Here is a 13,909-nt window from a genome sequence, read left to right on the forward strand (position 1 = left end):
GGACATAATGTGTCAGTCACAAATTCTGTCTTTCCCTTTCTTGGGAGTGTGTGAAAGGTGGATGTAATACAATGAAAAGGGGATTGATTGTGGGTCCTAAGCAAAGACTGACATGTGAGGAGAATAATTTGGGCTTTATTATTTTTTTTATGATATAAGGATTTTGATGCCAAAGCTTCCTGAGTACAAGCATTAAGTGCCATAATTTTACCCAAGACTCATTAAATGTCTGAGGGAAGATTTATCTTGACAACCATGCTGCTGCTGCCAGGTCGCTTCAGCCGTGTCCGACTCTGTGCGACCCCATAGACGGAAGCCCACCAGGCTCCCCCGTCCCTGGGATTCTCCAGGCAAGAACACTGGAGTGGGTTGCCATTTCCTTCTCCAATGCAAGAAAGCGAAAAGTGAAAGGGAAGTCGCTCAGTCGTGTCCGACTCTTAGGAAGTATTAAAAAATGAAACAGTTTGAGTAATCTTAATCTCTCTAATATTAGCTACTGACGAATGTATTATAAAAGAAATTGAAAAACTTCTAGCCCTGAAACTGAATGTAATTGGTTGACTAATATATAAGAACATATCATACATACATGTTAACATATGGGATCATGTTATTGATATTTAAGAGAACTCTAACATGCGGATGAAAAGTGTTGCCTACCGTATCAGTAAACAAAGGATGCTACGGCCATCAAGCCAGCTGCCACTGCAGCTGCCCCTGACTGTGTACCTGGAGGGGAATTCAGGGTGGAGAAAAGGAGGATACTGGCCCTAGATAGCTGAGGTGCGTACCAAAGGAATTATTGTAATGAACCCAGCCTCTTCCATCTTCCCATACATAGAAAAGCACTAAATTTATTAACTTGAGATGTCTGGTTTTCTTTAATAATAGCCTTTTGATGTTCTGATTACCTGATTGTTGTTGCAAACCTCCTAAATCCCCTGGCTCTTCCATTACCTCTTGGGAGCAGTCTCTCAGAGCTGTCTGAGAGGCTGTCTTCCAGGCTTAAGTTCTCAGTTGTTTGCCAAGTAAAACATAATTCTCAACTCTTAGGTTGTGCATTTTCTTCAGTATACAAAATATAAAGGCATATTTAACACGAAACTATACTGAATTTAATATACAATAATTCAGAAGCATTTTCTGATCTTATACTGCCTTAGGAAGTCTTCCTTATCAGTGTTCATTGTGGTTTACACAGTCCAAAGCCACTTGACAAATCCCCGTTGGCAGGGTGTAGTTTATTCTGTTTTGACCAGAGTGCACAAACTGGAATTTGTGGTAGAATGGCGACATGTTTGCATTTTCAGAATAAATAGTAATCTTGAGTAGTCTCTTAACCTTAGTTTAACTGTTTTTGTAATGCCTGTGTTTATGTATCTCCAAAGTTTGTCCCACAATGTGGTCTATTTAAAAGGTTTTTATATCTGAGTTCAAATTGTCCACTTGTTATGGTACAATGGAATGCTGGAGTTTTGCTTCACCATTTCAGAGGTTATGTTTTATAGTAGCTACCAGACAAAGAAGATCTTGGTACCCCCTGTTATTTACCAAATGCACATCTTATTTAATGGAGAACTCTAGACTAACGAATCTTCTCTTTACATCATATATACATATATGATCTTTACTTAGGGTTGATCTATTAACTTTTAATCTATTAACTCTTTTTATGCAACCAAAGTCTGGTGTGCACGAGCCCTCATGGTGAGAAGCAACATCCTAACAGTCATCCACCCTACTTTGATGAACGCACATCAGCATACTTCCACACCGGGAGTATCAGTGAGAGCAGCCTTGGTCATCTACAAGGCTCTCACCATGTGGCCCAGAAGCAAAATACTATAAGCTGATCTTCAGCTTCCTGGAATGCTGCCTCACAGCCTTCTTTGTTTTCAGTCAGTTGTGGCATTTCGGCTTCTGGGGGCTGGTGTGTGTCTGTGTGTGGTGAGAGCAAGGATGCAACCCCAGCAGCCTGGTGCAGCCCAAGCCCTCAGTCCCTTGAGTACGTATGGTAAACCTCAGCTGAAATTGTGACCCTCCGCTCGCAAGTGCTAAAGTGAAAAGTGAAAGTGAAGTCGCTCAGGCGTGTCCAACTCTTTGCGACCCCATGGACTGTAGCCCACCAGGCTCCTCCGTCCATGGGATTTTCCAGGCACCAATACTGGAGTGGAGTGCCATTGCCTTCTTCAGGAGATCTTCCCAACCCAGGGACTGAACCCGGGTTTCCTGCATTGTAGGCAGATGCTTTACCGTCTCAGCCACCAGGGAAGTCCCACCTTGCCTATCCTGTTTCAACATGTTCATTAAAATTGTCATCAAATCTTGATTATCAGAAGGGCAGTAAATGAATAAATTATTTTATTTTAAATAATTTGACATGCAAAAATGAAAAAGCCTCCCTATGTTAATGTAAGGTTTTTTAAATATGGTGCTCTATAATCCAGCTATTAGCTGGATGCTAACTCTAAATTCCAAATAGAGGAGGGACAGAAAAAAAAAAAAAGTTCTCCAGCAAGTCTATTCCAGAAGGTCTTGTAAAAGAACCCTTAGTGTCAGGAGATAATGAAAGTGCATGTTACCTGTGACTGAGCTGAAATGGTGCCAAGACCTGGCAATTCCTTTTTACTGCCGTACAGTGTAGAACATCAGCCCTGTCTCCATGTCACTGAAATAGGGTTTCCCTGTCAGTGACGTCACCAGGTACACTTTGAGAAGGAACACGGACTTTCAGGGATGGCTCAGAAACTTGGTTGTTTTTCCATTTATTTTTAAAATGCAAATTACACTAGTAAGTCAAAAAAATCACTCTGTTAAAAATACATTCATAATTAACAAATGCAAAAGAAAGAAAGACACATCAGGATTGTAACTCTTGCCTTCTGAATATTAGGTTTATAACAAAAGCTCAGCCTAGAAAAATAGCATTCTTCACCGGAGTTTGAGGAGGATACAGCTGTACAACTTAGATGTTTTTCCAGATAGAATCACACTACTGTGCTCCCTGTTTACTGATTCCTGTTTAGTAGTCAACAACTGGTTTTGAAAATTTTGGTGGTGATGATCGTAGTGATTAGATGGTAACTTGGCTGTAATGTAAAGCAGGAATATGAGGGTTTTGTTCTCTGTGCATTTGAATCTCTATCCATATACATGTCTTAGGGTGGAATCTCATCACAGCATGAATGTACCGTGAAACCTCATGTTAATAGTCACATTGATAGTCACATTAGAATAATTTCTGGCATGTGTAGTATTTCTGTTTTAAGAATCAAAGGATGATACATTGGTAAGTATTTTTCTCATATGTTAAACATGCATGTCACTATAAAATCATCATATGAGGTTTCACTGACATGTTTGTGACTGTATATTTTATGCATGTATATATGGACAAACATATACAAACCACTGAGGAAATTCAAGCGCAAGTGCTGGAACTTTTTTTTTTTTTGTAGTTTATGTTCTACTAGTAACCTTTGTTCCTTGGTTATCTTCAAGTGCGTATGTGTGTAGATCACAGACATCCATGCAGGCACAGTAATGGGACTGGTTTATGTAGCTTTGGATGGGCTAACGTTCAAAGTAGGCTAACCCAATAACTGAAACTTCATAGAAACCAAGAGAAAAAGTTGCTCCATGCCAATTTATAACGTTTCAAGTCCAAATTTCACTGCATTTAAAGATGGTGTATTATTAATAGTCCTAAGAAATTGATTTTAGTGTCTCAGGTGGATCAAAAAGAAAATGACTCATCTGAGTTCCTGACAAGCCTGAGCTAATTATGTTTTTCACTAATGAAAATCAAATAATGCCTGAATATATAGAACAAAATTTCCTAGGAATTCAGAATATTCCATAAACACATTGACCTACTATTAAGTTTCCAAAGGCATCTTGTTGCCAACTACGTTAACAGCACAGTTTCTCTGCCACAATAATACAGGAGGGTTAAAATACACTCTAACACACAACAGATCCCCCAATTACCACAAAGAGATCTCAAATATTTTACCAAGGTAACTATTGTTCCCCCCCGCCCACCCAAAAAATAATCTCGTACGCTGAAGTTAGGAAAAGAAGTTCACCTACATAGGGGCTTCCATTTGAATTAGATATAAAAGAGTAAACATAGCTAATACATATTCAGTTGGCCTCTGTTGATAGAAATCCACAGCTGTTTCTGTGTTAGTAAAAGACATTTGTAGATACTTATAAAAGCACCTAGAGTGCAATAAATAAAATCAGTGAGTTAAGCCATTTCTGTTCTCTGCTTCCCCATAGATTGATGAGTTTAGTAGATTAATATGCTTTGTCCCACCCAACCCCCCTCAGAAGACCTTATTGAAGAATTATAAAGATGACGATTATTACTTTGTTACTATTACTTGTCTCTTTTTGGCCACCGTGGAGGCTCAATGGTAAAAGCACTTGGCTGACAGCTGGCAGTTTTCATACACAGACACACTGGAGCTGCAGAGCTATGCAGTCTTGTTTCTTGACATGACACACACACAGACTTGAACTCATTCGGAATTAACAGCAGTGTGTTAGCCTAAAGGAAGTGACTTGGGGATGTCTGCACTGAGGACTCTCAGGCGCACAACTTAGGTGGGTTAAGGCAAGTATGTACGGTACAGCCTTTAGGGCAAACAACCTGCCATTTCAGACTTCGGTTACAAGGTCATCATGGTATGTCTTGTGTGTTTGTTTTTGCAGTTACATTGCCTACATAGCCGTGGTGCTATCAAGACATATGGGGGGCAGAAGACAGGGCTCTCAAATGACTGTGCCCTGGATGACTTTGCAGCTGGCAGAGGCCGCCTGGCTGGGCTGTAGAGGAGTTAGTAATGGCCAGCAAAGGGCGCCAACACGTCTCCTCATGAACTTTGCAAAGACCTGGGAGAAAGCAGCCTGCATTCCGGAAATCCACGAGGGGCGTGTCCTGCATATTTCTCTGTTTCGGATAGAAAGAGGAGGCCAAGTAGAATTGGTGTGTGCCAGTGTGTGCGTGTGCGTGCGTGCATGTGTGTGTGTGTGTGTGAGTGTGCGTGTCTCTTCCAGTGCGTGTGGAGGCTTTATGTTTTGTTAGTATGTATTAAACTTAGTTGCTTCTTTCTCTTCAAAAAATGCAGGAGGCCACCAGGAAACAAGTTCTTTGAAAGGTCCAGGAGCTGATGTACTGAAGCCATTTGTGTTATTTTGACCTGAGAGAGAGAAAGAAGATGTTTTTAATCAAGGGCGAGAGCTCAGTACCCTTTTCTCACCTCTCCAAGCACAAGAGTAAACCAAAAAAAAAAAAAAAAGTCCAAAGCCCAAATTGTGCTTTAAATAGACAGTTTTCCTCCTCTCAACTTTTTCCTCAGTGCAACCTTCTGGATAGAGAGGCCAGCTATGGTAATTTAAAATCCATTTTCTGGGGGCAAATGTATATGTATTGCTGTACAGTTAGGCTGCCGAAAAGAATGCAGTGGTTTCAAATGGTGGCCTGTTACTGCGTGGGGTATTCCCACATTTATGCCGCAGGGAGCCCAATAGATGTGGACCTGCTTCGGCACATTAGGTCAGTGGTAGTCAAAGCAGCTGCTTTGTTAGAAAATTAACCTGCAAACATGGGAATGTTAAGTGGAGCAACTTCATAGCCATTGTTGGTTTCAAAGAGTCCTCCAAACTGTAAGAGAAAAATTAATGAAAACTTTTCCCTTTTAGATGGATTATAGATAATCCAAAGACTTATACATCAAGAATATTCACCCAACCTAACTTTTTAAAAAGAAGACTGTTTATTCATTGACTATAGAAACTAAAACACAGCTATGAATGGAGGCTGGTTAGGGGTAGTGTTTCCAAAGCCTTGTCCAGGCTCTGAGCCATTGAAGATTTGCTGGGTATAGTGGAAACCCCACAGCTAAAATTGCGCATTGCTTTTAAGCATCTATTTTCCTCCTAAGGAACTGCTTTTATTTCTGGTTGCTATATAATATCGCGGGGGTGCTTGAACTGGCCCGTGATGTTAAATTACTCTTGCTTTATGAGACTTGTTTACGGCAGGTTGACAGGAGAAGTTCCACCGCACAGGACAAAGACATGGGAGGGGCTCAGGTCTCTGCCTCCCAGCAGGGAATGGAGTTTATGCGTGAAGCAGTTTTAGTTTTTCATGGGATTCTAATAGGCAGCGACTCTCCAACGATTGTTTTTGAGGGCTGCACAGTTGAAAAAGCTCTTCATCCAACACCACATAATGCGAAACCAAAATGGAATATAAGGGAATGCGCTAAAAGGGGAGGGTGCAGGCAGGTATGGAGCTACGGCAGCTGCGTTAGTGTGAGGACGTAAAGGTAAATGAATTTAAGATCAGGGAATGACATGTCAGGGCAAACTCACAGTCCACATGGGAATTTGGAAAGAACAAAACAAAACTAAGGGATCAGGAGAACTGCCCGATAATGGGCCGCATAACTAACAAGATGTGTGACCTGTGTTTTTCTTTCCTTTCATCCAGTTTCCTCATCTGTAGAATAAAAGCTCAGTGTTCTAGGACCTGAGGTCTGCTAGGGGATGCTTTGTAGAAGTGATGATAGCAGTATTTTGACTGGTGATTTGGTAAACATTTATTTCATGAGCAGTGGGACTTGAAGCCTCTGATATAATTTAACCATTTTCAGGCAGTAAGGAAAAAAATAATATTTTTATTACTTTTGGTTTGCTACTAAAAGTATTTAATAAAATCATGAGAAGTTTCTGTTTTCAAGGAATTTCATTCTGGACATTAAATTTGAAGAGTCCTCTCTTTAAAGAAAACAGAATTATAAATGCCTGATTTGAAAGTACATTCTTGATTACATATAATTAGCATTCTCGTGTTATCATCAGAGCTTATCCTTAAATAATGACTATATCCAATTTATTATATTTTTATCATCTTTATTGATCATTCACACTGACCATCACAGTGTAATGTTATGTGATAAAAATGTATGATATTGTTAGAAGCAAGAAATTGCAGGATTTACAGATATTCTGGTCTACTTTTGAGCACAAGCATATTGTTACATGTTACTTGGGCTGATAAGATGTGATACATTGTTTACAGAGGAAACCTTTTGGGAATGAAAATACAGTGTATGTTAATTTGAGTTCGTGAAGTCTTTTCCTGAGTAGTATTGGGTAACATAAGCATTGTTCCTACAACTAATAAATTGCTTATTAAGTGTCTTGTATGCGACATGTCCTCTGTTGTCACTCTCTATAAGCATTGTTTTATATAAATTCAGAGCAGCTGTATGAAGTACATGGGCTATTGTCTCTGTTTTACAGTTGAGGAAACTTAGGCCCTGATGGCTCAGATGGTAGAGAATCTGGCTGCAGTGCAGAGACCCAGGTTTGATCCCTGGGGAGGGAAGATCCCCCGGAGAAGGGAATGGCAACCCACTCCAGTATTCTTGTCTAGAGAATCCCATGGACAGAGGAGCCTGGCTGTCTACAGTCCATGGGGTCGCAAAGAGTTGGACATGACTGAGTGACTAACACTTTCATTTTCAGGCTTGGTGAGAATAAAGTTATTCAAATAAAGTTACAGGTCCAAGGTCATAAAGAATTGTATCGCATGCAGTCTACCTTCCATAGCTCATCTTAACCACTGCCTCTCGCTGCTTTGCTTTTAGTTTTTAACAGAACACTTTACACAAGGGCATATTATTGATATAATATCGAGGAGAATGGTAAAGAACATAAAGGGCTTATTTTTTGTTTAAGCTATCAAATCTTCTGGGAGGCTGGGAACCTTATGGTATAAGTAGAAATACAACTATGCTGTGGGGAAGAAGCAAAAAGAAATATCAAAGGAAAAGGATTTAGAGACGTTTCATAAAGGAAGTATATTTTAAGATACAATTTGAAGGAGAGTGGGATTTGAAAAGTAGAATTTGGGAAAAGACATTTGGTGTCGAGAGAATAGCATCGACAGCTGAAAAAAATCCACATCGTGTTTGTGGATGGCGAGAGTTTTAGTTGGGCTGTTAGAAGCAGATAAGGGGAAACATCAGAGTATGTGTGAGACATCAGAGAAGGTAAGGTCAGGAAGCAGTTCTTAACCATCGTAAAATGTGAAATCGTTGCGTTTTCCTGGTGTCTCTCAGCATTATCTGCATCCAGTTGAGACTCAGAGGTTTTCAAGTTGAAGAGCAGAGATAATATTTCCATAAAATTTTGGGGCTGGGCCATAGTAGAGCGGCAAGTTCTGATATGGATTTTGGACTTTTTGTTTAGTAGGCAGTACGGAGTGTTTTGATAGTTTCTGGGCAAAGGTCTTACAATTGGAGTGATACTTTCAGAAGATTAAATTGATAGTTACATAGAAGAATGGAAGTAGGGGTTATAAAATAAAGAGACTGTAGAACTTCAGTTAATGAATAGCTGAAGTGGGGCAGTGGTTTTGGGGATGTAAAAGAGGGGTTGTGTGAGATCCTGTTTACAGAAGGGATGACATATAGTATTGACTGCCTTCTGAACTTGATAAAGTCTGTTTTATGAGTGGTGTTCTGAATGCTTTTGGGGAACTACAAGAGACACACACAAAATGCAGCATGGTGCACAGATCATTCCCTTTGTGAAAAGAAGCTGGAAAGGGGATGTATAAGGATTACCTTAATCTCTCCGGAGGAGAAATACTCCCCCAAATGTGTTATCATCCTACACACTAACAGTATTAAAAGGCAAATGACTGAATGGTGGAGGACAAGGACAACAAACACAACTCTTCAAAGAGAGAAGCTCACATTTCGAAATGAATTGGAATCTTACTTTCTATTTTGATCTTCGCTTGCAATTCAGCATATCACCTGATGCTGATATATAGAATTTGTTATCAGTTGTTATCCAAGGGAATTTGCCTAAACACAGATATAAAAATCAGGCTCCGATTGTATGTCTGCTCTCTTGAGTGCTAGAGTAAAGGGTCTGATAAGTTTAAGTCTTAATACTGTGGTTTCATTTTCACTTTTCACACCAGAAAAAATGTCAAAGAGCATTATTACTTCATTTATCATCCAAAAGAGAACACTTATAAGTCTCATAGGGAGTGCTGGTAATAAGTATACCAGGACAACGCATGTAAACTGTGACCGTACTGGGAAAATCAGGACATACAGCTTATATATAGTTACGTACAACTACCTACAATGTTATATCATCGTCAAAATATACAACTTTTGGGCAATTCAAAGAAATTATATATTGAATTTTTAGCTATGTAGTTGATACACATGTAAGAATACTTTTAAAAGTAACTTTAGAGATGGCTTTCCTGATAAATTTTGTAAAAATTATGAACAAAATGTTATTAGAGTTATCTCAGTCAAAACAACGTTAATAGAGGAGAAAGTATTGGAGGTAAGTCATGACTGAAGGAAAGCCACATGCCATCTCTTGTGTGTGACAATAACATTTGCTTAATCACCTTTTAGTATCCCAGAAGAATACTGCAAAGTAAAGCACTCACATGTACATGGGCTGCAGCTGTAAATGAGACGTCTTCTGAGGCCCCTGATAGCCGTAAGAATCAAAGCCACCTATGAAATCAACTAGAAAGGGACAATTGCTATAATTAGTCAACTTTTCAGAAGAGATGCATACTCACGTTCAAGGTCTTATACAGATTACTAATATAAACCTTTTAAATAACCTGTTAGACCAGAAGTAGCTAATTGTGGAGATAAAAAGATAGTTCCTTCAAGGCAGTGATTCCCCCACCCCCAACTGTGAGATTCAATTATTGCTTTACACGAATCTATTAACTTGGGAGAAGAAATTATATACTCCTTTGAAGCAACCAAGACTTAATTGGAGCAATAAAATTCACTTGCACAATTAAGACGCCATGTCTTTGTGGTTAGTGTGGAGATTTTCTGTAACACCTTGCAAATGTAAAAAAATCGACGATAGCTCAAGTGCATGTATCTATCAGCAATTATTATTAGTAATAATGTTATATCCTCATTGTCAGGTTCAAGGTACTGTGATGAAGGTGATGTAAATTAGCTCAGCACGGGTGTCCCTGCCATTATGTGGTTCGTAATCTCAAATAGAAGGCGATGGCACCCCACTCCAGTGCTCTTGCCTAGAAAATCTTGTGGACGGAGGAGCCTGGTGGGCTGCGGTCCATGGGGTCGCTGAGGGTCAGACAGACACGACTGAGCGACTTCACTTTCACTTTTCACTTTCATGCATTGGAGAAGGAAATGGCAACCCACTCTAGTGTTCTTGCCTGGAGAATCCCACGGACGGGGGAGCCTGGTGGGTTGCTGTCTCTGGGGTCGCAGAGAGTCGGACACAACTGACGCGACTTAGCAGCAATCTCAAATAGACAGTCAGAAATAAAGATATGGAAGGAATTCTAACCAAGGATTCAGATGCATCCGATATACGTTTGGTGCAGACATATTATACAAGAGCATTATAAAATATGTATAGTATTATACATATTATATTATACCCAGAACAGTCAAGTTCAGACAGTCAGAAAGTACATTGATAGATGCCAGGGATGGCGGGGTGGGGTGGGGTGGGGCGGGGGATGGATGGGGAGTTCGTGCTTAATGGCGACAGAGGTTCATTTTAGAAAGGTAAAAAAGTCGGGAGATGGATGACCATGAGGGTTGCACAGCATTGTTCATGCACTTAGTTCCACTGAACTGTAGAGTTAAATATGGTGACAATAGTATGTTTTATATCATGTGAATTTTGCTGCATTATAAAAGCATTAAACGTATTTATAAGCAAAAAAAAAAGCCACATTCAAATGCCATACACACCTAGATGTTTGAGGTACAATGAGATACAACAAGAGTTACTACGGTAGATTATATTATCCAGAATGGCTGCAGCAAGATGTCCTGAATCCCGTGTCTGCTTACAGTGTGATCTTGACACTCCACCTGTCCTGCGGTTTGGGTCTTTATCCTTTCCTGTTGAACCTGGGAGGAACTTTGTGGCCACTTGGACCCACGGAGTGTGGTAAAGGTGACACTCTGTGACTTCTAAGGCTAGATCAAAAAAATGTCACGCACTTCCTTCCCTTTGCTCTTCAGGGATTCTCTTCAGGAGCACAGCCGTCATGCCCAAACTGGGAAGGGCAACACATGGAGAGATCAACAAAGGACCCTTGGATATGATTTTGGCTAACAGGGTGGCTGAGGTCCCAGCTGACAGTCAGCGTCAACACCCAGACACGTGCCTCCAAATGATCCCAGCCGCAAGCTGCTTAGTCAGCCCAGCGCTGGAGTGTCCCCAGCTGAGGCCTCTGACGCTGGGGGTTGCAGACCAGCTGTCCTCGCAGTGCCTTGTCTGGATTCTTAGCCCGCAGCCCACGAGTGTAATCGCGGCTGTTTTATACCACTGCATTTTGCAAGCAGGGGTAGCTGTGACGCAAACATTCGTGCTAAGAGTGCTTTGAGAAACTTTTCCTTTGTTTTTTCTTTTTCATTCCTGGTCGTGGAGGTCCTGTGGTGGGGCCCAAAGAGGCAAGATGACAAAAAAAGCTGACAAGATAGATGACAGGAAGGGGAAAGAGAGGAACCTAGAGACTGAATTAAGATGTGTGAGGATATCTTTACTTTTTTCTAATGTCTTATTCTGGTGGTTGAAGTTTGGCTAGTTTTTATTCTCTTTTTAATATCTCAAAGTGTTACAGGTAGAAATTGGAACAAGGGACATACAATCCATGATGTCTGTTTAGTGGGGAAATCTTTTTATTTTTAAAAAGCATTTTATTTTTTTAGAGCAGTTTTAGGTCCACAGCAAAATTGAGAAGTACTGAGAGTTGTGCCCTATTCCACCCCCAGTATGTGCACGACCTCCCCTCCTGTCAGCATCCCACACCAGCGTGGTGAACTTGTCACAACTGAAGAACCTACCTTGACACATCCTTAGCACTCAAAGTCCAGAGTTTGCATTGGGGTTCACTTTGCTTTTAAATTCTGTAGGTTTCGACAGACTTGTAATGACATGTATCCACAATTTTGGTATCATGCAGAATGGTTTCACTGCCCTAAAAATCTGTGTTCTGCCTTTTTAGGGTTTTTTTTTTTTGTTTGTTTTTGGCCATGCTGCCTGTAGGATCTTAGTTCCTTGACCAGGGATTGAACCAGGAAGGCCCTTGACAGTGACAGCACAGAGTCCCAACCACTGGACCACCAGGGAATTCCCTTGTTCTACCTTTTTAATCCCTGCATTGCACGCCTGCTGCGTCGCTTCAGTCGTGTCTGGCTTGGCAATCCTGTGGACCATAGCCGGTCAGACTTTTCTGTCCATGGGATTCTCCAGGCAAGAATACTGGAATGGGTTGCCATTTCCTTCTCCAGGGGATCTTCCCAACTCAGGGGTCAAACCCAGGTCTCCCACACTGCAGGGACCTGCAGATTCTTTACCCTCTGAGCCACCAGGGAAGCCCTTTAATCCCACCCTCTCCCTTAAACTCTAGCAACCATTGATCTTTTTACTGTCTCCAGTTAATGTCACGCACTTCCCTTTGCTCTTCAGGAATACAACCGTCATGCCCAAACTGGGAAGGCCAAACTAGCCCACGTGAAGAGATCAACAGAGGACCCTTGGATATGATTTTGGCCAACAGGGTGGCTGAGGTCCCAGCTGACAATCAGCATCAACACCCAGACAGGTACCTTCAAATGATCCCAGCTCCAAGCTGTTGAGTCAGCCCGCCTTTTCTAGAATGTCACATACCTGGACTCCTATGGTTTCTAGCCTTTTCTGATTGGTTTCTTTCAGTTAGTCATATGCTTTGAAGGTGCCTCTATATCCTCTTATGATTTAATCTCTCTCTCTCTCTTTTTTATCACTAAAACCCTTTTACTGAGGCAGAATTTCTCTTCTGGTCAGAAGTGGAGTAGTACAACAGTCCTTCCATATCCACAGAATACAGTTCAAGGTCCTTAATGGATTCCTGAACCGTGCTGAACCCTGTATCTACACAATACTTTGCTTCCCCCCCACCCCCCCCACCCCTTACTAATGGATGCTACTAATGGATAGGTAGCGTGCACAGCATGAATATGCTGGACAAAGTGATGATTTATGTTACTGGAGGGACCGAGCAGGATGGTGTGAAATTTCATCACAGTACTCAGAATGGCTCAGAATTTAAAACTTAGGAATGGTTTATTCTCTTCAGACTGCAGTTGACGGCAGGTAGCTGAAACCATGATACGAGGATCTAGAGTGTAATGAAAAGAACGAAGGTCTGATGTTAGAAGGATCAGGATTCAAATACTGTTTTGACCAGTTTCTGGCTGTGTGACCTTAGACAAATCACTGAACTTCTCTTACATAAGAATTATAACACTTATTTTATTAGTGGGAGGATAAAATGAGAGGTGTAGAGCCCTGGGGGAGACATGTGTGGAAGAAGAAAACTAAAAACCCTTAAGAATTCAGGATTTTCTTTATAATTTTTCTAAACTGTGCAGTGTGGGAGAAAGGAAGTGTTTAATTTGGAACAACTATAGGAATACAGGGCTTCCCCGGTGGCTCAGATGATAAAGAATCTGCCTGTGATGTAGGAGACCTGGGTTGGGAAGATCCCCTGGAGAATAGAAAGGCTACCCACTCCAGTATTCTGGCCTGGAGAATTTCATGGTCAGCAGAGCCTGCTGGGCTACAGTCCATGGGGTTGCAAACGAGTCAGACATGACTTAGTGAGCAAATAATGGCAACTAGCTGTTTGGCTTAGAGCTCAAAATTTGTTGTCTAGGAGGTGTTGCTGCCTTTAACAGAACAAAAAGAATTGAGAGAAGGGAGCTTGTGTTTGGCCTCATTAGAAAATGTAGTATGTACATGGCATATATGAGCAGCAAGGACCAGAAAACATTTGGGAAACAGGAACTATAATTGTAAT

At 41.0% G+C, this 13,909-nt stretch overlaps 1 protein-coding gene across 3 annotated transcripts in view; it reads right to left on the bottom strand.

The window, feature by feature from the left end:
- Positions 1-2,749: 2,749 nt before the first annotated feature.
- Positions 2,750-13,909, bottom strand: part of NKAIN2 (sodium/potassium transporting ATPase interacting 2) — a 1,193,593-nt gene continuing 1,182,433 nt past the window's right edge. Inside the window, exons 6-8 of one of the 3 annotated variants that reach the window (XR_006060583.2) lie at positions 9,500-9,581; positions 8,803-8,891; positions 2,750-5,207 (exon numbers count right to left, since the gene is read on the bottom strand). Coding sequence is in view for 2 of the 3 variants with exons in the window: in XM_004011146.6 (XP_004011195.2) it covers positions 5,198-5,207; positions 9,500-9,581 (92 nt within the window). In the remaining variant the exon portion in view is untranslated. Of the gene's footprint in view, positions 5,208-8,802; positions 8,892-9,495; positions 9,582-13,909 lie in introns of those variants that run through there. The other 2 variants (XM_004011146.6, XM_027972334.3) reach the window with 2 other exon arrangements.

This window comes from Ovis aries, chromosome 8 (genome assembly GCF_016772045.2).
Source record: "Ovis aries strain OAR_USU_Benz2616 breed Rambouillet chromosome 8, ARS-UI_Ramb_v3.0, whole genome shotgun sequence".
NCBI lineage: Eukaryota > Metazoa > Chordata > Mammalia > Artiodactyla > Bovidae > Ovis > Ovis aries.